The sequence below is a fragment of the Stenella coeruleoalba genome, assembly GCF_951394435.1.
Source record: "Stenella coeruleoalba genome assembly, chromosome: 3".
NCBI lineage: Eukaryota > Metazoa > Chordata > Mammalia > Artiodactyla > Delphinidae > Stenella > Stenella coeruleoalba.
This window is the reverse complement of record NC_137148.1, coordinates 145,953,943-145,979,686: the sequence shown is the minus strand read 5'-3', so window position 1 is coordinate 145,979,686 and position 25,744 is coordinate 145,953,943. Positions and strand designations below refer to the sequence as shown.

The following is a 25,744-nucleotide window of genomic DNA, read 5'->3' as shown; positions in this document are numbered from 1 at the left end:
AGAACTTCATGGTCAAGACAAGAGTGACATAATGGGCATTTAAGCATGATGGAGTTAGACACGGAGGAAAATGGTTTTGGAATAATGGCTGCCTGGGAGCAGAGAGCCCTCATCAGTTCTTAAAAAAATCACTCTGCTAATGAAGTCTAGTGCTTCCACTGGTTTTGCTTTTTCTCTCCTGAGCCAGTGACTCACACCTGAAGAGGTGCACCTGGATCACTCCCTGCAACCCCCCAACTCAGATCGCCTGGTGGAGGTCAGCGGCAAGGAGAGGAGGAGGGGCAGAGAGTGCCCGTCTTCAAGGAGCTGATCATCTTCTTGACACTCCGTCTCCCTCCTCCCCTACCATTATCAAGGGCTTCCTTCTCCACAGCGAAGAACGTAATTTATGCAAATTCAAAATAATGCAATGTAAAAATATTAGTAAAATCTCAATTTTTGTGACTTCCTGAAATGATGCCAGCCTCCCCGACCACCATCAACAATTCATCTAAAATTCCTCCTAATTTCAAAACTCCTCGGGTGTGTGGATTGTAGACTGCATTCGCTCTATTACTAATTGACAGTACAGGCTGGTGCATAAGAATAGCCAATGTCTTTTGCGTTTGGGGGAATTTGAATTATATGTAATATTTGCAAAGATACTGTTTGAACAAAGTGCAGCTGTCTTATACCTCACCAGCCACTGCCCTTTCACACGTAGGGAAAAGAGTAAGACCAAAGGAGAATCAGGAAGACATGAAGAAATTCACTAGAGACTAGGGTAGTGGTTCTCAAAGCAGAGGACTGCAAGGTGAAAACTCTTTTTATAATACTATTTAGATACTATTTGCTTTTTTTGCTCTCATTCTCTCACCAGTGGAATTTTTCAGAGCTTATGCGGCATGTGATATCACAAAAGACTGAATGCAGACATGAGAGTCCAGCAGTCTTCTACTGAACCAGACATTAAAGAGATTTGCAAAAAGGGAAAACAGTGCTACTTTTCTTAATAATGTTTTTGAAAATATAATTATTTCTCATAAAAATATGGTCTTTTTGTTAACATGTAATGGGTATATCATTGTTATTTTAAAATAAATTCATTTAAATGAAACCTTCTGAGTTTTCATTTCTAAATGGTAAACATTAGTTAATATAACCCATATAAACCAAATCTCTTTGGAGTCCCAACATATTTTAAGATTGGAGAAGGATTCTGAGACCAGATAGTTTCAGAACTGCTGGCCTGGTGAGTCCAGAGACAGACAGGGTCCCCCTGCTCTTCCCAGCCATGCCCTGTGCACATCCAAAACCCTCCTCTAAGTTTCATCAGATTCCCACTGAGGGCCAGGAGGAGAGCGTCCATTTTCCCCATCTCTCCTGGTTCCGGGTTGTCTCTTCTACAGGTGGGTCAGTTTATGGACTATCTTCCTATCCACAGGTGCTTTCCTGGAACTTCGTCATGTCAATTCAAATACAGAATTCAGCACCTTCCTAGATTTCCACAACTCTCCCTTCCCACTCATATCATGCCTGTGCTCATCAGCCAACTTCCTTAAGTGCTAAGGAGGTCGGGGAAGAGATGTCTATAAATGCAAAGCAATCGACTCCAACTGAATGTTGGAGCAAGATGGTGATTCATCCCAAAGCTTGCACCTTCTGCCTCCATTAGAGAGACTTCAATCTCCCATAATCTCCCGCATCTCACACCAACCGCCCTCGATATACATAAAAGAAAAACAGGGGTTTACTTAGCATCTGCAGCTTTAAGACCCATCTTCTCTCTCCACTCCCAGTGAGACTGTTGCCCTGAGCCCTCGTCTGTCACTTCTGGAGCCTCCACTTTTCGACACGCCTTTGATTTCTTATATTCAAATGAAAACTAATCTTCTCTGAGGGTCAGTAGTTCTTTAAAGATCACCTAGTGCTTCTTCACTTTCTGATCTGGTGCTTGAACCCTCCCTATAACATTCCCCTTTAGCAACAACCTACGTCAACATCTCTTTTGACAAATAACTCACTGTACTGGGAGGTAGTTACTTCCATTTGGGGATGTATTTAGCAAATTACATCTGGAACAAGAATCTATCATCTGTAATAATAATAAGACTTAACATCTGTTGAACACTGTAGGCCAGGATCCGGGCTAAACCCTTACATGTAAGGTCCATTTAACCCTAACAATATCCTTTAGGCTATTATTACTGTCTCCACTTCATAGATGAGGCAACGAAGGCACAGAGATTTAACTTGCCGCAGGTCAGAAGTCAGTAAGTAGCAGTTAGTGAATAGCAGAGCTGGGATTCAAACCTGAACAGTACGGCTCCAGGCTCTACTCTCTAACCACTGTGCGTCCTGCCCGTTAATCTCTGCCCCGTATCAAAAATGGAAAATTCCCAGCAGGGCAGGTTCAGTACTGAGAGCTTTTTAAGGGCCTCTATATACATTCCCATGGAGCCGAGGCTCTCGAACGGTTCCCTGGAGCCACACCTCTGAAGAGTCCACAGCTGTGGAGTGAGGCCCCACCATATGCATCCGAAAAAGCTCTGCAAAGATTCTGATGGCGAAAGTGCCAAGATGGACAGGCAGATGAGGTTGGCTAGAGTCTGCCTGATGCGGTGATCACCCAGCCCATGGCACCAACCAGGCAGGCTATGGCCACAGAAATCCCTGACCTGATGTCTCTACTAAAAAGCAGGATGGAAGAGAGGCTGGGCTGACTTGTCCCTTTCTCAGGGATCCCACACTTTTCTCAGTCAACCCTGCTTTTTTTCCCCAAGTGTTCCCAAATCCCTGGTTCACTAGTCCATTCTAGGATGTGTCCAGGAGCTGACAGCATGCTTATTTATACATAGCTTTAGAATTTTCTTTTGCAATCATTAATAAAAATTGAGCTATGTGACACTTTCTTGGTCTCTAACTAATTTTTCTGCGACTCTGTTGGCCATGCAAGTGGTAGTCTTGGAAACATCTCATATATATATATGTGTGTCTTTAAACACCGTTTTATATGCCCTCCGTTGGTTCTTTCCAACTCCGGGAATTGAAATTTTCTGAGCCCCAAGCCAGAACCTCATTGGTTTAGAGTAGCCTGAGCCCTCTGCGCACCTGTGAGCCTCTTAGCCACACTGGACCATCACGTCCAGTCTTTCACCTTGTGGGGAAGATGGGAAACCCAAGTAGAAATAGGTGTCGTTTGCCCCTCCATCAGATCACGTGCCCCAAGCAAACTCGGTTATTTTTACTGAGTCAGTTGTTTTTACTCTTTCTCTCAGAACACGTTTTCAAAGCCTTTTTCTTATTCTTAAATTTTGCGGGAGGTAAGTTTCAGCTTAGTGTAACCTTATTCTTCTGGTTCTAAACTACATGTTTCATTTGTGTTTGGAGAGGGAGCCTGCAGGGAGGAAAGCTCAGAAAAATGAAAGTTCGAATCTGGCTTTTCTATGACCCTGGGCAGTTTATTCAATCTCCCTGAGACTCCGTTTCCTCAACTGGAAAATGAGCATAACATCTTTTGTTTTATAGGGTGCTTGTGATGACTCAGTGCAATACTGAATGTGAAGCGCTCAGCACTGTGTCGGGTGTATAAAAGATGCTCTGCAAATGTTCACTCTCCATTTGAGCAAACGTATCTCCTTCCTCTGATTATACAGATTCTTCTCTGTTTGAGCTCAGAGAACTTCCCAGCACCCCTCTTTTCTCATGCACAACTTCTCACTTCTCTTTCTTGTGAGCATCATTGAGGACCATCTTGCATCTCTCTCCCTTTCAATCTGTTTCTAGCTGTGTTCTGTCTTAAGAATTTCTGCCACAGAGAGACTGTCTTTGCTTTGAACTTTCTTGAATCTACTTGTTATAAACTCAGTTCTGGAGGAAAAGCAGAACCTGGTTGAACCATCCAAGGGCCAAAGGACCAGTTTCCACGATAGTCCCCTTCATGGGAGAACCACCAACATTGACAACAATAGGTCTGGCTGGAACGATTCTCTCAGTGTGAGGCAGGCAAATCCCTCGGCCCAGAAATCAGGCTTAATTGGAAATTAAATTGCATTTCCATGCCAACTGCAGGGTGCTTATATCCACAGCTAATTTATCAAGGTGATGCCTCCTCTATGGGAATAGAGTGGCTGCATCAGCAAGGTTACAAGCTTGTGTCTAATGAGATGAACTTTCTTTAAAGCGCAACTTGAACCCTTCAAGCTCCTCATTTTGGGGTTTTTGCACTTACTGGCTGCCTCCTCTGTGCCAGGCACTCTGCCAGGGCCTGGAGATGTGGATGCTGGCGGGAAACGGCACTGCATTCTCCCTGCTCTGTGCCAGTGGCAGAAAGAGAATCCCATAAGCAAAAGATTCCCAAACCACAGCACTTTACTTAGTTATCCAGGGTTGAGTTGTTTAGGAAGGTAGAGAGCATTATGGATAACTTCATGGTTAAGAATCTGATCTCTATATTGAACACTGACATTAGTCGTTCACAACGAACAAGGGTGGCCAGACTCTTCACCAAGCCCTTTACACTCATGTATTCCATTCTCCAGGAAATGGTGGGAAATAAATACATGATGATTTTCATTATCCCCATTTCACTGATGAAGAAATTGAGACCTAGGAAGTACGTAACTTGCCTGAGGTCATTGTCACCCAACTAATAGGTGGTAGAGCTGGGATTTAAACTAAGGTCATTTCATAGCAGAGCCAATGCCTTTAAATGCCAGATTATACTGCTCCTTTATTTCCCCCGACTTTAATTCTAAAAATGTCCAACTATAGAAGAGTTGCAAAATTAGTATATAGGAGATGCATACCCTTCACCTTGGTTCACAAATTATTATCAATATTTTACCATATTTGTACTCCTTCTCTCTGTGTGTGTGTGTGTGTGTTTGTGTGTGCATTTGGTTTTCTGAATCATTTGAGGCTAGGTTCAAGGACATAAAACACAAGTCTGGTTTGGAACCCACATGGGGACGAGTTTGGCTGGAGAATGTGTTTGCAGTTGGGGAGACACGAGCTGGAAGCAGGCTGAGACCATGAGATGCCAGCTATGACAGCCAGGTCTGGAAGTTTCGGGTGTGCTCTAACATGGTGAGGACAGGCAGTGACACAGTGCAGTGAAAGCATAAATTTTATTGAAGGTATTGGGAAGAATTAAAAAATTAAAGATGTGTATTCAGGGAATGGTATTTTTATGGTCTGATTAAATATACATGCTTATTGAAGGTAAGGCAGACCATACAGTTCCTCTATCAAGAAGAACTTTAAAATATAACCATTGATCTTAACTAAAACCCAGGATATTTCACTTTATTTCTTTTCTGTTTTACTTTTTCTACCCACCTATCTATTCACAGATTGGAACCTCATTGTACTTATAGTTTTGTATCCTGATTTTTCACCTAATATTACGTCAATAGCATTTCTGCTTGCTATTAAGTAGTCCTCAAAATAATTTTTCAAAGGCTTAATATTATTGCATCAGATGGATGAACCAAAATTCAGTTAACCCACTATTTTTTGACTGAAGTTGAGATTGTCTTCAATTTTTCACTATTATAATGTAGTACCATGGTGAACCCTGCTGAATAGAAGTCTTGGTGTACATCTCTGATGATCTGCTTAGAACAGACTTCTAGAAGTAGGGCTCTCTGGTCAAAGGGTTGTATGGACTATCTCTTTGTTTTGCCCTGGTGTGGAAGAGACAAGAGGGGAGAAGTGGAAAGAAATGCAGTCTGCCGGCTGCAGCAAAGCAGTGAGACGTGATGAGAGTTTGGACTTTGGGGACAGCACTGAGAATGGAAAGAGTGACAGACAAGAGAAACACCAGGGAGAACTAATCAATAGAACTCAGTGAGCAAAGATAATGGAAGGTGCAAACTGGGGACACATACAGAGAAACAGTGAAGTCAGGAGAGAGAGGTCTGCTTTGCTTTTACGAGGGTTGAGTAGAGGGCACAGGATGACATTCAAATCGAAGGACTTATGATCCATCCTCCCTCCCTCCCTTTCTTCCTTTCTCCATTCATCCCTCCATTGAGTCAGGATCATCGACACTTTGCTAAGGGGGTAAGTGTGGTTGGAAAGATGGACTTGGGAAGGCAGAACCGGGGCCTTTAATGGGCACGCAGTGCAGAGACTTTCAGGAAAGGAAAGTGGATTCAGAGGTCCAGGTTCAAGGGCCAGCTTTGCCACCCACCAGGTGGTCTCCTCCTGGGCTTCTCGTCTGCCTGGTGGACCTCTCAGCTTCCCCTGAGGACTTACTATGTGCTGGGCCCTGTGCCAGGTGCTGGGGAAGCGGCAACGGCCAGGACAGTCCCTGCCCTTGTGAAACTGGACTCTCAGGGCACAAGCCAGACCAGAAACAGATGAGTAAATGTGTGATGTAATTGCAGGAGGGCTACGCGGGAAAATGAGGCAGCGTTAGGTGGGAGGAAATGCCACTGTGCACAACGGGGGCGACTGTAGACAGGAGGGGATCTGAATGAAGTGCGGGAGAGAGCCAGAGGAGAGCTGGCAGAGGGTGTCCAGACGGAGAGACAGTAACCGTCAGGACCCAGAGGCTGGAGGAGCTGGGGTTCCAGCAAAAACAACATGGCCTGGTGGCTGGGGTGCACTCCTGGAGGAGAATGCCACCAGAGCAGGAGGCCAGAAATGCAGGGACAGATCACGCAAAGGCTGCAGACCAGACGAAAGTCTGCATTTGACTCTGAATGTGGCAAGAAACCACTGGAGACAGAGTTGTGAGCAAGGAGATTATGTCTTTTAAAAATATGGGAGTGGATGAATAGCAACGGTTGAATGGATTAAAAAAAAATGATGGTATATCCCTACTCTGGGGCATTATTCAGCCTTAGAAAGGAATGAAATTCTGACACATGCTACAACATGGATAAACCTTGAAAACATTATGCTAAGTGAAATAAGTCAGACACAAAAGAGCAAATACGGTGTGGATCCTACTCATAGGAGGTACCTAGAATAGTCAAGTTCATAGAGACAGAAAGTAGAATGCTGGACAGGGGCTGGGAGCGTGAGGGTGGAGGGAATGAGGGATTCTTGTTTCATGGGGACAGAGTTTCAGTTTGGGAAGAAGAAAAGTTCTGTAGGTGGATGGTGGTGATGAGGGTTGCACAATAATGTGAAATGTAATCAATGCCACTGAATCGTACACCTCAAAATGGTTAAAATGGAAAATTTTATGCTATGTATATTTATGACAATAGAAAGATATGCGAAAGGATGCTATGCAAAGAATTGTCTCGGGTGCATTACTTTCCTAGGGCTGCCTTAACAAGATACACAGACTGGGCAACTTAAACAGCAGAAATTTATTTTTTTCGTGGTTCTGGAGTCTGGAAGTCCAAGATCAAGGTGCTGGCTTCTGGTGAGGCCTCTCTCCTCTGCTTGTAGATGGCCACTCTGTCCTTCTTGCTGTGTCCTCACAGGGCCTTTTCTCTATGTGTGCGTCTCTCCCTCTTCTTATAAGGACATCGGTCCTATTGGATCAGGCCTCCACCCTTAAGACCTCATTGAACCTTAATTTCCTTTTAAAAATCTTACCTCCAAATACAGTTACATCGAAGTTAGCACTTCAACTTATGAATCTGGGGGGACACAATTCAGTCCATCCCAGGGGTGATGATGCTGAGGGGTTTGACACAGAGTGTTCCTTTGGTACCGTATGGGATCTTCAGAGTCACAGCTCTGGCTTTGTGACCTTGGGCAAGTTATTCAACCTCTCCCAGCTCCAGGATGGGAATAACAAAAGTAGGTAGCTCACAGGGCCAGGGCTGGATGGACTGCAGTCCAATATGCCTGGTGTCTTAGGCGTATCCCAGGCTCCAAGGCACAGTGGGTTCCCAGCTGATGTTTACAGATAGCGAGCTGCAAGCCTGGGCTTGGCTCTGCTCGTCAAGCACAGATGGTTTGAAAAATGACACCCAAACTGGCTCAGGGTTAATCAAAAGATTACGGAAAGAAAATTGGGGTGGGCTAACCCCAGCCTCTCAGACACAAGCCGCAGAATCACATCTCCCTCCCTGATCCCTGCCCGATTACCTGCCTCTGCTTCTAAACCAGCTCATGCCAGCAAAAAGTGAAAATTGGCTAGACTGGAATTACAATAGCAATGCTTGCTGGGTGGTATTTCATTTCTTTCCCCTCTGTGCAGTCTCAGCTGTCAGGCTAGTTCTCCCATATTTTTTTGTGGTTTGACTGGAGAAGGGGTGTATGTGGATGAGGGTCTGGGGTGTAATCTGGGGGGCACAGGTCTCAGCAGAATCTTCCAAGCTGTGCTGCTTCCGTCAGAATAGAGGCCTTGAAACCTTGATTTCTCAAATAAGAGCATGTGTCGCCTCTTGGTCAAGCTGCGGAAGAACCCGTTTTGTCTTTATTACTTTCCTATGCCGGATCTGAGTTTTAGAAATGAAAGGAGCATCATATAGGAAGTAGAACTGGAACTTGGAGACAGATAGCCTGACTTCCAATCCTGGCCCTGTCCCGAGCTGGCTGTGTGACCCAGAGCCAGGCCCTTCCCGTCCTGAAGCTCAGAACTTCTTATCTATAAATTGGGTTAACGAGAGCTCTCCACCTTCTGGGGTTCTTGTGTGTATTAAATAAAATTGTGTGTGCGGTGCTTAGAGCAAGGTCGGGCACAGAGCAGGTGCCATGCGTAGTGTTGCAATGATCGCTATAGAGTCTTAAAATTCCAAAACTGGAAGGGACGCTTGAAGCCAGAAACTCCCTCATTTTAGGGATGAAGAAACGGAGGCCCAGAGAAGGGGAGGATCTGGAATCGAAGGCCCAGCTCCCAATCTGCTGCTCTTTGTGGTTCTAAGACCACAAGAAGGAACACAATGGCTTCAAGAAGAGAGGACCATGGTTGGCTTTAAGTTCATGGTCCTCCTGCCGTCATCCCAACAGGAGGAAGGCTTCCTTCCGCCTCCAGACTCAGGAGTACAGGGATGGGAATCACTGGCAGTGGTAAACGTTCTCCCTCATGTCTCTTCCTGGGGTCCTGGCTTCCACTGCCTCCAGATGGTCTGGGGTGCCTGTACAAGTTTCTCATCTCTGCTTCTTCTGCACAACTCCCTGCCCTCCTGTGGGGCCCTCAGAGCCTGGGTCCTCCCTCCTGCCCTTCCAGCTGGGGAGCAGATGGACACTGAGGGGGAAGCCGACCTCCCCTCTGTGCATCTGGCCAGCTGTAGTGGACGGGCAGCGAGGGCCATCCCACAGGGCACCGGAGAACTGGGGTGGAAGAATGGCCAGGCCCCTGGTCTTGCTTGCACTGATCCCTCATCTCATCAAGGTCACTGTGGCTGGTGGCTTCTGTCAAACTCTTGCAAATTCAGAACAGGGAGATGGGGCGTGGAGGCCTCTGAATCAGCCTGACAAAGTCCAGGCCTCAAAAAGGGACTCCAGTCTCACAGCCTGATGTTGCTGGGAAGGAAAAGTGATTAGTCATCATTTATTCAACATGCATCTGGTGCTCAAGGCATCACCAATAAGCCCCATGCAGTGAGCGCTCATGTTCTCACAGGGGCAAGGGGATGGCCAATAAAAACGAAAACCAGTAAATGAAAAGGATAATTTCGGCTGTTGACAAGTTCCCAATTACGGAAGATGTAATTGAGAGTGACTGGGCGTGGAGGGGGCAACGTTGGAGGAGCCGTACGTCTAGAGAAGAGCCGGAAGAAGACTTGACTCATAGCCTTGTTTCTTTCGGCTCCGCCTCCTTTCTGTTGGCTATGAGTCCAAGGTTTAATTGCATGAAAAGAAGAGAAGGGTGAGAAGCTGACTTTTCCTGGGCAGCAGGTATGTGCTGGGTGCTGGGTATGCCACGTGCACCATCTCCTCGTAGCCCCATGAGGAGGGAATTACTGGCCCCATTTCCCAGGGGAGGACACAGACTCAAGGCGGGACATGGCTTGTCCCTGGCTATCCTGCCAGCAAGTGGCAGGATTTGAACCCAGGACTGTCTGGCTCCAGAGCTGTGCCCTTGCTTGCCCTGCATCTTCCTGCCATCCATGGCTGCCTCACATGACCACGTCTGCTCTCATGAATCAACAGCTGTCTGGGACTTGGGACTTGTGGTCCGATGAGAGAGGTGGTCTGGGGAAGATTCTGTGGCCTGGAAGATTCTGGAATCCTAAGAAGAATGGGGAAGGTGAGGGTCACACTGGCAGGGCCAGGGACCTCTGGGCCTCCAAAGGCTGATTAAGACCTGATTTGATCCACTCCACCCTGTGTCTTTGTACTGCAGCCCTCCCGCCTGCCAGAGGGGCCCATTTCCAGCTACTTTTAATTTGGAACAAACCAGCCGGTCCCCCGTGGTCCTAGAGTTAATAGGATGTCTGTGCAGCAGGGCTAGGATAAGCAGCTGAACAAATTATTCCTGTCTGGTATTGGTGTCATTTGGAAGAAAGGACCAGTGGTCCCAGAGAGGGACAGCCTTGGCAGGTGACGGAGGTCCCACCTTCCTCTCTCTCCTCTGCTATGGGACTACAGGGACCCCAGAGAGCTCCTGGTCAGCAAAATGAATCAGGGGGTGATGGGTCTGCTACAGAGGGGCAAGGACAAGAGACCTGTAGGCTGGGATGAGGGCTACGTGGGAGAGCCAAAGCGAGCACACTGCCCACCCTGGCAGGTTCTGGCTTGGAACTGGAGAGGCAGGAATGGACCAGAATATTGGAACTTTCTGCCTATGACAAGGCACAAGCACTCAGAGGTTCCCAGTTGCAACCAGGGATGGGGCTGAGCTAACATGAGCCCGGTGCTCGCCTGAGTGGCCAGGAGAGCAAGCCAGCTGGGACCCGGGTTGGTGGGGACTCTAACCTCCCCAGCGAAGGGAAGTGCACACAAGCTGAGCTTCTCAGGAGGCAGGAGGTGCCCTCCTTCTGGCAGAGGGCACTGTCACATCTCACAGGTTCCAAGATCCCCAGAGTCAAGGTCATTGCTTTTTTTAGACAATTCTAGTAATTCCAGACTGCCTGGTGCCCTGAAACTTGTGTATTTCTCCACTGGCAAGACAACTTCTCACACTTGCCCTGTAAGGATGCAGAGCAGTGAGGGAGGGTCCCACATGGGCGAGGAGCTTGAGACAGCAGGCGTCTGGGCCCCAGCGCACCTGTCCCAGAGGTGACAGTGCCGCCAGGAGAGCACGCATGGGTCTGTCTTGCTGACCTTGGCCTGTGGGGTGTTCCCTTTCCCCATCAAGCTTATTCCTTAACCCAGGTCATGCCACATAACGGAATTTGTCCCAACCCCTTGCAAGATAGGTGGCTGCCCTGAAGCACCCCAGCAGGTACAACCATTTCTGACAAACCCACCTACAAAATTAGTGGGGAGCTGGTGGCACTCTGCCGGTGACAAGGTGGGGAGCAAAGCCCGCAGGGGCATCCTCTCCAGCCCCGTGGAGAGGCAAGCACCTGGTCTTGACCTCAGTAGAACTCAGGTTCTTCTCCAGCCCTGCCACTCATTGCCAGCTGGGCGACCTGGCTAAGCTGAAGGTCCGTTTCCTTAAAACAGTTAAAATGGAGATTGCAGTGCCTACTTCCAGGGTCAGGATGGGGCAAGGCAAGAGAGGTGCCTAGGGCATGCCGTTTAAGGAGCTCAGCTCCCTGCAAGTGCGGGGTCCCCTCTCGACGCTTGCTGCCAGCCTGTGACTTGTATTATCCTTGTTAAATTAGAAAACAGCCTTGCGTGGTTGATATTGCTATTATCGCCAATGATCAAGGAAGAACCTTGGTTTTGGGAGGTTGTGCAACTCACCCGAGCTCACACAGCTGGTGGACCACAGGGCTGGGACTCCAGCCCAGTCTGCCTGAGGGCAGAGCCCTCCCCACGTTCAAGGTCATTTTCTTGAGGCTCCTGAACAGCAGTCGGGGGGAGGCAAGAGGAACGGCTTGTCTCCGTTGGGTCTGAAGCTGAGGTCTTGCCTAGCACACAGAGAACCGACCTGGGCCGGGAGGGAGGGAGAGCTGGGGCTCCAGCGCAAGGTTCTTGAGACAAATCTTACACGGTCAGCACCGCCCCCCTGCCGACCCCGCCTTCCGACCCCGCAGCTACGCGGGTGGCCAGGACAACTAGAAGCTCTCCTGGATTGGATTTCTCCCTCCTGCTTTGCGTTGGCTTTGCCATCTGTGCCTGGGGTAATGGATGGGTCCCCAAAATGCAAAAGGAAATGGGCTTAAACCTCACCAGCCAGAGTGGAGCCTGCACAACTTCTGGCTCCCGCCGCCAGCCCCGGGGTCTCTGCCAGGGCTGGGGAGCTAGCTGCGCCGGAAGAGGCACGTTCCTCAGAGCCCGGTGTAACTGGGCATCCAAGGCAGGAACTGAGCATCTGGTAAGCTCTTCGTTAGAGCAGGGGAGGGCCTGGCTCTGGGAGTCACACTCCTAACTCCTAATCAGGGAATCAGGTGTGGGAAGTGGCTCGTGTGTCAGTCTCTGCACTGGGTGGAGCCGTAGGAAAGCAAGTTCAGCGGAGGGGAAACAGCAAAAGTGCTAGAGACGAGAAGCTGCTCTCAGAGTCTGCGTCAGGGGCTCAAGGAACAAGCAGTGAGTGAGAAGTCTCTGCCTTAAGATGCTCACAGCCCCGAGAGTACCAGCTAATCACTGTAGCAGCCCCATGGAGCATTGCCTCAGGACTTATTATGCGGATATCTTTTTTTTTTTAATTTTTATTGGAGTATAGTTGACTTACAATGTTGTGTGACTTTCCGCTGTACAACAAAGTGAATCAGTTGTACAAATACATATATCCACTCTTTTTTAGATGCCTTTCCCATATGGGCCATCACAGAGTATGGAGTAGAGTTCCCTGTGCGACACTGTAGGTCCTCATTAGCGCAGGAAGCTTTACATGCACAATCTCATGAAGTCCCGTAAGGAGGCCATTTACGATTCCATTTTATAGATTAGGTACCTGAGGCCAGACAGAGGTAAGGGACCTGGCGCGAGGCTCCCCAGCCAGTATGCAGAGAACCCAAGATGTCCTAGTCTGGCAACCAGTTGCCTTTGCCACTGCATAATTTGTTTGCAAACTTTTTTTAAGCTTTCTTTTTTTTTGTTTTTTAACCTTTTAAAAACTCGTTTGTTAAATTTCAGAGAAGTCCAGTATGTGAAACAAATCAAGGTAGAGCTGAAGGGGCAGGAGTGAGGGTGCTAGGACACTCCCCCATCCCCAAAACACACACAACCTCCCCTCTTCTGACAATTTAAATGCCCTTCCCAAGACCCTAAGAAGCTCAGGCACGGTTCTGAATGATTTGTCTGGCTGGAGGCTCACCCTCTGACCATAGACTGAGCACCTCTGGGACAGGTGTGTGCACGGTGCTTCCTAGAAGCTCAGGCTACTACAAGCATCATCTCAGGGGGCCACGTAGCGCTGCTTCATTCATTTAATGCTATCGGTGGAGTACTCACTCTGGGCTGGGCACTGGAGGCGTAGCTCCGGCTACAGTGGTGAGGAAAATGCGCGTGGGCCCTGCCCTCACAGAGCTTAAGTCAAGTGGGGAAGACGGCCTTAAGCAAACATGTTCCTAAAAGAGACACGGATCCCATATTGTGATCAGAGATATGAAGGAAAAGGTCAAAGTCGAGGGGGAGGACCTGATCTCTGAAAAGGGCCTCCATGAGAAATCTGGGCCACTGGCAGCTGAGAGCAGTGGAACGGGGGATTGCTGGCATCAGGGGGAGGTGGCCAGGACAGGAGCAGGTAGGACACAGAGGGGGTGTTCATGGGCCCACCCTGTTCCCCAGTTATTCCCAAGGCAGGTTAAGAAAGAATACATTGCCCCCAGGACCAGCAGGAGGTACCTGGTCCTATAGAATCTTTACATTCCTCAATCCTGAAAGGAGCAAAGAGAAATACTTCTTCTAAAGGTTGGATTATTGCAAATCTAGGACTCAGTGTGATGAATAATGAATAAGTGAAATCACAACGGAAACCAGAAATCGTTAGGCAAATGTCACGTGTCCATGTAGGGTGTAATCTAAATTCACCTAGGGCCGGTCCATACATTAGAAAGACTGTTCTCCACTCTCCTGCTCAAGGCTTGACTCTGCTCTCTTGGTCATTTATTTTAAAAATATTTACTGAACACCTGGGCTGGGCAGCACACTGGCTTCCCAGCCTGTGCCTGGCACAGAGCCAGGGCTGTGTAAACTCTCGGTGCTCTCTGTGGAGCCAGGAGGCAGGACCGTGCCCTGATGCCTGCCGTGGCTCGCCTCTCACACGAGTCTGAGAAAACTCAGTGGTGAAGCAGGTCAGAAGGAGTCCAGGCGGCCACTCGGTCCCCGCTACCGGTCCCTGTGGAGCCCTTTCTGTGTCACACGGATCTTAGTCTTCCGGGATTCTGAGCAGAGAGAGGGGGCCGTCCTGACCCACTGGCTGGTTTCTCTGCAAAGGCTGACGCTCCAGTGCTGCTCCCTCTGGAGCACCAACCTCCTTCCACTGCCCAGCCCTGGCCCTTCTGCTCGTCTCCGTTTAGTTGCCACTTCTGGAGGAGCTTCTTCACCTGCTCAGGCTACTTTTCTCTGTGCCCTTTGGCCCCCACGCCTCCCTCCTTCTCAGCACTCAGAGTGATGTCCCCGTGGGGTCTGTGTCTTTGGTCTGTGCTCCCACCGGAATGCACGTTTCTCGACGGAGGGCTCGAGTCCTATTCATCCATATGTCCAGCGTCTAATGAGTGTGGCGCAGAGCAGGTGCTCAGTAAATAAATGTCAAGGGGATGGTTGTGGGCAAATATGCAGGCGAAAATATCCTCCTCCTCATTTATTCAAATAGCCATCCGCCCCTTCTCTGAATCTCTCTGTCTCTCTCTTACACACACACACACCCTTTTGCATACACTCTCTCTCCCTGACTGACCTCACCTACTCACACTCACCCACTCTTGAGGCATTATGTCCTTCTGTGATCTCTCTTCCCCTCTGATGCTGCCTGGAGTGTACAGACCTGCCTGCAGTCGGCTACATTACAGAGATTTTGACCCTGGGCAGGCAGAGGGGATGGCCTGGGTCACCCTCTCCAGACCCATGCCCATCTCAGTCCCTGACCTCTTCTTCGTGTGGGGTCACTGCAACACACTCCGTAAAGGGATCCTGTGTCTCTGCTTCCCTGGATCCTTGAAACGGAGCTGGGAGGTAGATAGGTTAGCTTCATTTTACAGATGAGGAAACCGAGGCTCAGCGAGGCTGTGACTTGCACAGGGAGCGAAGCTGGAGTTGAGACCTAGGTTTCCTAAGTTCAGGCCAAAGCTCTTTCCATTGCATTTCTGGGAAGCAGAGACTGGGATAGGATGCTGTCCCTCACCCATCACCCCCTGCGATCCCGGGATCCTTGATGAGAGGATTGAATGGGGGAACCCTGCACCATCCCCTAAGCCCTCTGCTCTCTCCGCCTCACCTCAGTCTGTCCCACTTGGAGCCCCTAATAATTCTGCCTGGCAGCCTGACCCTTAGCATTGGGCATTCAACCCACCTGAGCTTCCTGGAGGGGCAGGGCCCTATTTCAGAAGTGCAATGGGGACAGAACAGGAGCTATGAAAAGGCCAGAGAAAGGAGACGAGCCAAATCTCACCATTCCTTCTCCCATACCCACCTTACAATTTCACCATGCTGGACCTGCCGGGCAGCCTGGGACCTGAACCAGGTCATTAGAGATGGCCATACACAGCCTTTATCTTCTCTCATTGTCATTAAAAAAAATCCCCGATCAAGAGTATGTGGGCCTCCCTCCTTCCCCAAATACCCTGCCTGCCGCTTCCAGTGCATCTCCCCCAAAGACTCTTTCCTCCTGAACGAAGGGCATGAATATTTAAAGACACTTTTTCAGCCAGTGCAGCCACATCACGCCACTGCTCCCTCTTTAAATTTTATCTCCAGAAAGTTTGCCAGAGTGTCTCTGAGTCCCTCACACTCCTTGGTACAGAGTGTAACATGGGGCCCCAGAGACAGGGACGTCCCTGAGAAGTTAGCCTCCCCTCTGCATCCTGGGGCTGAAATGCACACATGGCAGTCCTAGTTCCGGTCCACAACCATCCCTTCTGGGCTACCCAGGCAGTCAGACCTGAAAACTCCCTGCCACGCCTGCTCCTGGGGAATGGGCCTAGGTAGGAGATGCAGAGAGACAGGGGTCCAAAAAAAGCAAAGAAACGATGAGCAAAGACCCAGAAACGCAAGACCCTGGAACCCCGTGAGAGGAAGCTCTTGGCTCCTGACATCAGACCCAGAGCTGATATAGATCCTGTATTCACCAGTGCACGGTGGCTTCCAGCCCCGAGCCACCTCCTGCGGGCGCCCCCTCCAGCCTCTCTGTTCTGCAGAATTACTCACAGCCCACTGCATCAAATCTCTCTTTTATCACAAGGCACAACACTCCGTGGATAACTTCTTGAAACTCTAGTCATGCTAAGCTGCTTCTAGTGCTCTGGGAAGGGTTCTGTCCCTCTGCCCGCCTGTAACCAATCAGCCACACACCGCCAAACCCATTTCCAAAGTTCCAGGCAATTACAGCCGGCTGAACTCCCTGGCCTGGTGCCCGCCTGCTCGGAGCCAGGACCCAGGTTGTCAGCAACCCTGAAATCCAGTCCCCGATTTCTCCCCAGCTTCCTCTGAGACCCAGGCGCACGGGAATGGCCACACTTAACCGCACCGAGGCACTCTGACCAGCCAGACCGCACCAATACAGAAAACGAGGGTCAAGGCCAGGCTCCCTACCTTTGCTGAGGGTCCCAGTGATGAGCTTAAAGACGGTCCGAGCAAATTTCACGAACCCAAGCTTGCATCTTTTGGTGCAGCCGCTCATGGTGGCAGAGGGAAGGCAGGCTCTGTTGTCGGCACCCAGAAGGAAAGGCACCCACCTTGCGTGCCCTTGGAACTTGGAGCCTGCCTGGGCGAACCCTGAGAGAAGGACGCACCCCAGAAGCTACGGGAACAGCACAGCTGCCTCTGCAGTGAGTCCGGCTTCTGCATCCAGAGAGCCTGCAGGGCACGATATCTGCTCCTTTCCTTCCTCCCTCCCTCCACTCCCTCCCGCCGTCCACCCAAGTCCTCGCCACAAGAGGATCTCAGGATGTCAGGGCTGGGGCAGCACTGCCAGGGCACAGGGCGCTCTGAGGGGACGGAGGAGGAGGGTGAAGCTGAGCAGCGTGGGGAGGGAGAAGCTGGAGCTTTCCCAGGCTTTGCTGACTGTCTTTCTTACATGGCAGTGGTAATGTAGCAATTAATACTCGAGTCAGAAGGGAGGGGACTGCTACGCAAAAACACTCCACTCCACAGCCTCCCGGTTCACTCTCCCGCTCTTTCCTTCCTGGTTAATCTAATAGATCAATTTTCTGTGCCGTGCCTTGATCGGGATCTGGGAGGACTTCCCTCCAGAGTAGGAGACCACTGCTTTGCGCTCAGTGCAAAGTTTGCAGGTAGCTTCTGAGCGGCCTGGTTTGCATCACGGAGAAGTTGGGCTGAGTGGGGAGCCCTGGGGGAGCTGGCTTGTGCAGCTCTCTGGCACCAGCAGCAGAGGCTGTCTGCCTCCGTTTATTTGGAAAGTCAATGACTCTGCTGCTTCCCGGCTCCAGGTGCCCCGCCCTCCACCCCAACACACACCCACTCAAAGTCGGGGGCTCAACTCCAGCTCCCACCCCTACAGAGCAGCTAAGAGTCTGTGCTCTCTCATCAGGATAGCAGAGGAGTGCAATTAGGGCTTTTCTTGATGAAGAAAGTACTCCTCGGAGATGCCATAAAGGAATGACCGAAATTCAAACAATCTGACTACAGTACAATACTCTTAGAAGTAAAACTGCATGGTAGTATGCAAATATGAACCCCAACTATTGCTTAATAAAAAGTCTGGCTGCTGTTCAGTAGCATAGACCATGTGGGTTGCCTGGAACGTCAGGGGGACATCTCATCCCACCCTCTACACAGGGCCGTGAACCTCCCCCATGACATCCCCACTTTACTTTCCCTGGTGATTTAAAGGGTCCCCATGGGCCATCACCATGGGTACCACCCACCAATGCACCGTGGTTCCATTTGAACAGCAGATATGAAATCCACCTGGCATTGAACTAAGCCATGCCCTGGGAATGTCTTTCTTTTTCTCTCCATCGGCTTGTCTATTATCTGTTTCTCTGGGATGTTTGAGAGCACTAGATTGCTTAAGAGCCAGAGAAGGGACACCACCTGCTGATAAAATGCCACATATGCCAGAACTCATGCTTCGTGTCTAGTTTCTTCCCCATCTTCTGCGAGTCATGTGGAAATGAATCTTGAAACGAACCTCAGCCCTCAGGTCACCAACAAATTTCAATTCCACGAACAGACCCCGGAGACAGCCCACTAGCACAGAGCCTTTCTCCAAGCCCTAAAGTGGCCTGCGCTCCCTGACTCACCGGCATGGTATGAGTCACAACACATACAACAGAAAGGAGCCCCGGAGGAAAATACCCCATTGCGTTTGATGTCTTAAGGTTTGAAACCGCCATGTTATTCACTCTTTGTCTTAAGGTATTGAAGGTCCCAGTTAAAATGCATGTGGTATCTGGGAATATTAATGGCTCTTGTTCTTTTGTACACTTGCTCATATATCCAGTACTTCCTGAGCTCACAGTCTGTAGAAAAGGGCTGAGCAGCCTGGGTGCAGGAAGCACTGAGGGCCCCGGATGTAGAAAATGCTGAGCCGAGCACACTAGATAGACACGGTCGGTGCCCTCCTGGAGCTAACGGTGGCGTGGACTCATCATCAGATGTGAAGCCCTTGTCAAGAATCGTTTATCCAATGAACTTTGCTCACTTTGGAGAATCTTAGTGGGATGGAGACGCAGGGCAGGTAGAGGTGGAGAGGAAAGAGGAAAGAACTGGGGTGTGAAACATCACTGGGTAGGCAAGCAGTCGGCCAAGGGCAGCACTACCTGGGCACCAGGGAGGAGGAGAAAGATTAGAGAAAGATTAAAAGAGCATGTGGTACCCACCTGACCATTTTGCCAAGGAGAGTACTGCCCTCTGAATGGAGAATTCACTTCGTAGGACATGGAACTCTCAGCTACACCCAGTTGCTTCTCTCTTCCATCCCACACAAGGGAAGGACACTGAAAATTGAGAAGCCAAAAAAACAAAGGCTGTGACTTTAGTGACGTTAGCTGACCCTGAACTTGGTCTTTCAGCTGGAAACCTGGCCAGGAACATTGCTGGTGGAGGTACTTCTGGAAGGCTGTTAGCAGCGTCTGTTTGGGAATGATGAGAGATGTCCGGAGGGGATTCGTATTTGGGCTCCAGCTCAGGAATCTGGAATCCCAACATTTGAACACACAGGGGTAACGAAACAACGGCACCTACTGTTGGAAGGATCAGGCCAATCTTATAAGCAAGTATCTCATAACTCCTCCAAGCAAGACAGATAATGGTTAAGACCATGGATCTTTGCACCTGGTATTTAATCACTCGTTCATTCTACACCCATATATGTTGAAAACACTGTTACCATGACCTCTGCTCCAGCCATTGAATATACAGTGATGGACAAAACAGAAAAAGTCCTGTGCTTGTCAGGGTCACGTTCACATGGTGGAAGGACAGACGCAGTCAACCAATATGTGCATATATCGATTGTGCTTTGAAGAAAAAGAAAGGTAAGTGGATAAGAGTGACAGGAGCTCCTATTTTATAGGGTCATCGAGGAAGTCTTCTCTCTATTAAAATGACACTTAAGCAGAGATTCCAAACCAGCCATACAGCTCCCTGAGGTAATAACTGTTAGGGCTGAGGAACAGCAAGTACAAAAGCCAACGACAGACCCGAGATCCTAAGGTCTGCAATTTAGCAATTGTTGGAGCAAGCCAAAGAGCCTCAGTTTTTTCATCTGTAAAATGGGAAGAACAATTCTTCCCTCCTAAAGTTTGGGGGAGATTTAAATGAAACCAATGTGATTAATTTAGCTTCTGGCATAGTAAACCACTTTGTCAGGGGCAAAGGTCATTCCTGCTGCTCCTACTACTGCCACTGTTGTTGTTAGTGCCACCACTCCCGCCCCGTCCCCTAAAAGAATTCATGCTGTGTAGGTGAAGCTTCATGGTCACTGGAAATCGTGGAGCCAGGCTCCAAGGTTTAATCTCCCCTAGTAGTAACCCAAACACTAAGCATTTCAGATCCTCCTCTGAACACAGCAAGGCAACAAGTATCTGAACCCTCAATCTTAAATAAATGACTCAGGCCCAGAGAGGGTCGACAGCATCCAAAATATCACACAGCAAACCCCCCAGGAATGTGAGCAAGGTGTTTAGTGTGCCAAGAAAATTCCCAGCGAAGGAAGGCTGGTTATGCGTATATTACATTCATGATAGGAGAGTATAGGAGAGGATCCTTCTCTGCTCAAGAAACACGGTATTCTGAAAACCAAGAACAGAAGAGGCCACACGGTATTCAGGTGGCTCCAGGGAAATTAAACCGTCAGCAGGCTTATAATTAGTCAGCCTCCTTGTACCGGTGTGCGTTAGCCAAAGGAACTTGGGAAGACAGTTATCTCTCCACTTGAAACTGTTTATGGGAATCTTCACAAACTAGTTCCAGGGGGAAGGAGGAGAGGCAGATGGGGGCTCCAGAGGGCGTCTGGGCCCAGGAAAGTGCACTGACCTCTCCGAGGGCAAGGCTAAGACAGGACAAACATGCTATTCCTTAGAGGGTGGAGAGGCTGTCCTCACAGTGATAACGATGACAGCAGGATTCATTGAACGCCTTCTACGTGCAGGTGACTGCTTTAAATACTCACTTTGCCCAGATCTAATCCTTATAACTCTGTGAGGCAGGTACTATTATGTTACCGACTCTACAGGTGAGGAAAGACTCAGAGAGAGAAAGTAACTTGTTGATGGTCACACAGCCATCTTGAGTCAAGATCATTTGACATTTGACTCAAAAATTCACGGAAACTTATTTAGTATCTCATCAGGGTTCAAAATTAAAGCCACTGGCAGTGTGAGAGAGATGCGTTTTGCCTCGCTATTAAAAGCAAAAAGCAGCTGTCCCTTAAAATCATAAACTCCCCATCCCTAAAACATCGTGGAGAGAGAATGGAGACATTCATCCTGGAGGGAATTCCCTCCACGGCCATAGCTGTGGGGGTGGGAGGGAGGTGGAGAGTAGGCACAGATTCAGTCACAGAGCAGCCAGGAGACACAAGCCACACCAGCTATTTTAACAGAGAGAATTTCATATAAGGACGTGTTAAGCAGGTATTGGAGGACCGGAAAGGCAAAGGGGGACAGTGAGGCCTCACAGAGGTGGTAACTGCGGGAAGCAGCTGCCTGCTCTAGTGCTGGGGCTGGGGGTAGGGGTGACGACATAAAGAACTGGGACCCTCAGGACCTAGAAGCCTGGAGGAGGGACCCTGTGACAGTGAGACTCAGACCTTTGAGGAAGGGGTGCTGGCTGGCTGGTGCTAGCATCTCTGAGGCAGAGCTATGAGGTTGATTCTGGAAGTTCAAAAAAGTATATATCAGAAACCGGAAGCTGCCGTCACTGCTAGGGTAAAGCCCTGTGGCCGTGGGGACACGGGCAGGAGCAGGAAGCTGCTTGGAAGGGACAAGGCCCCCTCTCCAGCCTGCAGCTTCCCTCTCCGCCATGGCACAGTCTGTCTTGGCACTGCTGGCAAAGCAGAGAGGTGGCTGGCAGAGTCCCAGCCCAGCATCACGGAGCAGGGCAGGGAAAGGAGCCCTTGAAGCTGAGGGTCAGCAACTTAATAACCGGCACAGTCTAGGCGTCTTCCCTTCTAAAATTCTAGAATCCCACTATATGCCAGGCACTGGGGATGCACCAGCCAAAAAGACAAAATCCCTTCCCTTGAGGAAATTGCATTTTCCAGGTAGAGTGGGGGAGGGGTGCTCAGACCGTAAACAAACACATTTATAAGGTAGAGAATTTCAGAGCATGAAAATACTCTGAAGCCAATAGTGACCAGTGTCTGTTTTTCTGATCAGAAGGACTGAGTCGTCTCAGAGCTCACTAAACAGCTCATAATAGAACCACCACCAAGAGGAAAAGGGCAGATTCCATGGGGGTCGGGATCATTATAATCACCAGGACTTGTTACTCTGTGCTGGGGGTTGTATTTGGATTATCTGGGTTTTGTCACAAACTCATGAGCTTGGTATTATGAGTTAATGTTACCTATTTTACAGATGGGGAAGTGGAGGCTCTCAGGCAGACTTGGTGATTCACTCCAGGGGAGGAAGTGGAGTCAATGCGACTGGTGACTGATCAGAGGAAAGTCTCAGGGATGGGAGGGAGTCAAAAGCCACCAGCGTTCCTAGAAACAGAAACAGGAAGGATACGAAGAGGATCAGGTCTGGGGAGTGAAATGGTTACAGATTCCATTTGTCTTAGGGAGAGAAAAGTCTAGCTCGTTGATGGAAATGAAAGTAAGGAACTCAGGAGAGAGTGTAGGAGCTAGAATTCTCATAAATAAATGATTTTTTGTTTCTGCTTAGGAGAAAATAAATGCGGCATCCCAGCAGGCCCCAAATATTAGCATTTAAATACAGGCTTACACAGGTGGGTAAAAAAGGCAATTTCCTCAGAATTAAATCAGTTTTTGTTTTCCTTTTCCTCTGAGTCTCAGAAAAATCCGTTCTGTGCAAGTGTGGTCCTCAGAGAGGGATTCACCTTGCTCTAGGCCTCCATGTTCCCAGTGGGGCTCCGTGTCCTTCCCCATTATCATTATGAGAAATGATGCCGAAGAGCTGATGGAGATTCATGAGTGCTGTTGGCTGGCGTTGCTCAGGCCCATTTGTGTTGAGGGCGGGGCACCTCGTGTTGGGGTCTTGCTGCCCTTTGCCCTCAGCTGTGTCAGCACGTCTGCAGGGCCTGGCTCGGAGCTGGAGGAACCACGGTTTTGCTATGCAACTGGCGAGAAGGGGGATGGTGCAGCTGCAGAGACTTCCAGGGAAAAGATGGGGAGAGACCAAGGGGGTCCTTGAAACCTCCCCTTCTCCGTCTGGTGGCCCCAGATGCTACCCCACTGCTACCCATCGACACGTCCGGCCCAGTGCTGCCTTCTCCTGACCCCCACCCTTGCGTACTATGCTCAGAACTGGACTCGGACCCCCTGTGTTATGTAAGCGTGGAAAGAGAAGAGCCAGCTTCAGCTGGATACCAAAGGCCACAGGTGTGGTCTGGCTGCCCCAGGCTGACCAACAGGGAGTCCTATAAGTCAGGCTCCCTGTGTCTCACCACCGCGTCCCGGAGGCCCTGAAAGCAGGACACAGCTTCACAAAATACACATTTTAGGGCTGGGGTCCCAATGCCTAGATACAAGTGATTCTGGATTCTTCTTTAATTCTTACGTTCCCATCAGAATATACCTGTCCTGTTTCTGCGTCTGCAGCGCCCTGCTCTTTGCAAATAGCCCAGATGGCTTTTCCCATATTCTTTAGCTCAGCAAACCACATCATAGCCTCCCAGGATACCCAGGTCACAAAACTGGGGGTCATTCTTGATTTCTCCCTCATCCTCTTTCCCCTCGGTATTAGTTTGCTGTGGCCTGCTGTAACAAATTACCTCCTACTGGGTGGCTTAAAACAACAGAAATTTAGTCATTCACTAAAGTTTAGTTCTGGAGCCCAGAAGCTGGATATCAAGGTGTTGGTAGTGTTGGTTCCTTCTGGAGGCTGAGGGGGGAATCCGCTCCCTGCCTCTCTCCTAGCTTCCAGTGATTGCCGACAGTCCTGGGCATTCCTTGGCTTGTAGATACATCCCTCTCAACTTGCTTTGATCTTCACGTGGACTTCTTCCTGTGTGTCTGCTTTCTCTTTTTATAAGGACAATAGTCATTGGACAATGGTCCCAATCCAGTATGACCTCAACTTAATTTAACTAATTGCAACTGCAAAGACCCTCTTTCCAAATAAGGTCACATTCTGAGGTTCCTGGTGGACATCCATTCTGGGGGAAAACTACCCAAGTTTCCCGTCTTTCCATGCCATCATTAGTTCCATCCAAGCTATCCCCCCGTTCTCGGCACTTCTGCTTCCTTAGTACCTCTCTGATTGGCCCATTTCTCACAGTGAACCTGCTTAGTCAGCGCCTCATTTACATTCCATCAATGACTTCCCATTGCCTTTAAAATCACACCCACGCTGCTTGGCAGTGCTTTCAAGGCCCTTGTGATCCCACCACTGTTTATCTCTCCAACTTCATCTCACCTAGGATACACAATTGTATTCATTCGCATATAAATGTGGACCCCTTTGTGTGTCTGTTGGTTTAATGACAGCCTCTCTCCCTGCACGTAAGCTGCCCAGAGAACAGGGAGAGTGTGTCTCTTTTGTTCACATTTCTATCTCAGGCCTGACACGTACTCCATGCTCCCTCAGATCCCAGCACAGTGCTGGGCACGGAGAGCGTCTTGAGAACTTTGATGCCTGGACAAAGGATTCTGACCCTGGAGTGATGCTGAGACAAGGAGGAAGGTAGACTAAGGAGCTGAGCCACTTGACCAGGGACACAGGGAAAGGTACTCCTCATCACCCCACCCTCATCTCCCACTTCGGTGGCCCTGAGCCACCTGGCCAGAGGAGACCACAGCCCTGGGGCCCATGGAGACATGGCTGCTGTGGCTGAGACTGCAGTGGGGGCAGGGGCTGATCTCTGTCACCTCCAGTTCACAGTCCTGTCTTTCTCCTGCCCTGAACCCTCCAGCAGCCTCCCTGCAAGGCTCTGGGTTAAGGTCCCGGCAGCCTCTGCCTCGCTCACTCCCTTCCAGCCTCGCGGGCCCCCTGGCTGTTCCTCACACAGGCCAAGCATGTTCTGGACTCAGAGCCTTTGCGCTGCGCTTCTTCGGCCTGGAACGCTATTCACACAAAGTTGTTCTCACCTTACTCAGGTTTTTGCTCACATGTCACCTCCGCAGAGTGGTCCCTCCAACAACTCCATCGGGAAAGCGCCCCTCTGACCGCCGATTCCCTTACCCAGCGGGGGCAGGTGTGTGTGCGTGTACCTTTCTTCAGGGCACTTGGCCTTCCCTGACTCTATTTTATATACGTGTCTGCCTGATATCTGTCCCCCGAGTCTACAAGCTCCCAGACAGTGGGACCAGGTCTGTTTTCTCTCCATCCCCAGTGCCAAGGGCGGCCCAAGGAAGAATGCCCACCTCCCCACTGTTCATGGAGACAAGCTGGCTTCCTCCAGCCACCAAGCTCTTTTGAATAAATTCACCAAAACAGACTTGAAATTTTGCTCTGGTTGGGATCTTGCCTGGTTTAGAGCACCATGGATAACGTGGGTTTTGGAGCCCATGAGACTTCAACTTAAGTTGCCACCGTAACCACTCATTAGGTGTGTGTCCATAAGCCAGGTATTCCAGCTTCCTAAGCCTCTATTTCCTTATCTTTAAAATGGGGATAAGACCTCCCAACTGTCAGAATTGATTCTGGTGTTAAACGGGCAGGATGACCAACCGTTCTGGTTTCCCCAGGACCAAGGAGCTTCTGGGGAAGCAGCTACTTTCAGTTGCTAAAATCACAACAGTCCTGGGTCACTCTAGGGGCCCCTGCACAGATAGAGAGGCGGCCTCTCCCACAACAAAGACAATGAGAGTGGAGAGCCTGCGTTTTTAACCCAAATTCTACACTGCCTTCAGATTTTGGGTCACTTGCATTTTATATTTTACTACATATATTGTCACAAATGACCCAAATCCCTTGGGCACCAAGGCGGGTGTCAGAAATAATAAAGAGGTAATTCGTCATGGGTGGCCAGTCCCCTCTGCTTCTAT

At 49.5% G+C, this 25,744-nt stretch overlaps 1 protein-coding gene across 2 annotated transcripts in view; it reads right to left on the bottom strand.

The window, feature by feature from the left end:
- KCNIP1 (potassium voltage-gated channel interacting protein 1) overlaps positions 1 to 16,786 on the bottom strand; it is a gene marked incomplete at both ends in the record, with an annotated part of 357,480 nt that extends 340,694 nt beyond the window's left edge. For both annotated transcript variants that reach the window (XM_079918443.1, XM_079918445.1), the window contains one exon: positions 16,699 to 16,786. In XM_079918443.1, coding sequence (XP_079774569.1) covers positions 16,699 to 16,786 — 88 coding nt within the window. The remainder of the gene's footprint in view (positions 1 to 16,698) is intronic.
- Between the last annotated feature and the right edge of the window lie 8,958 nt (positions 16,787 to 25,744).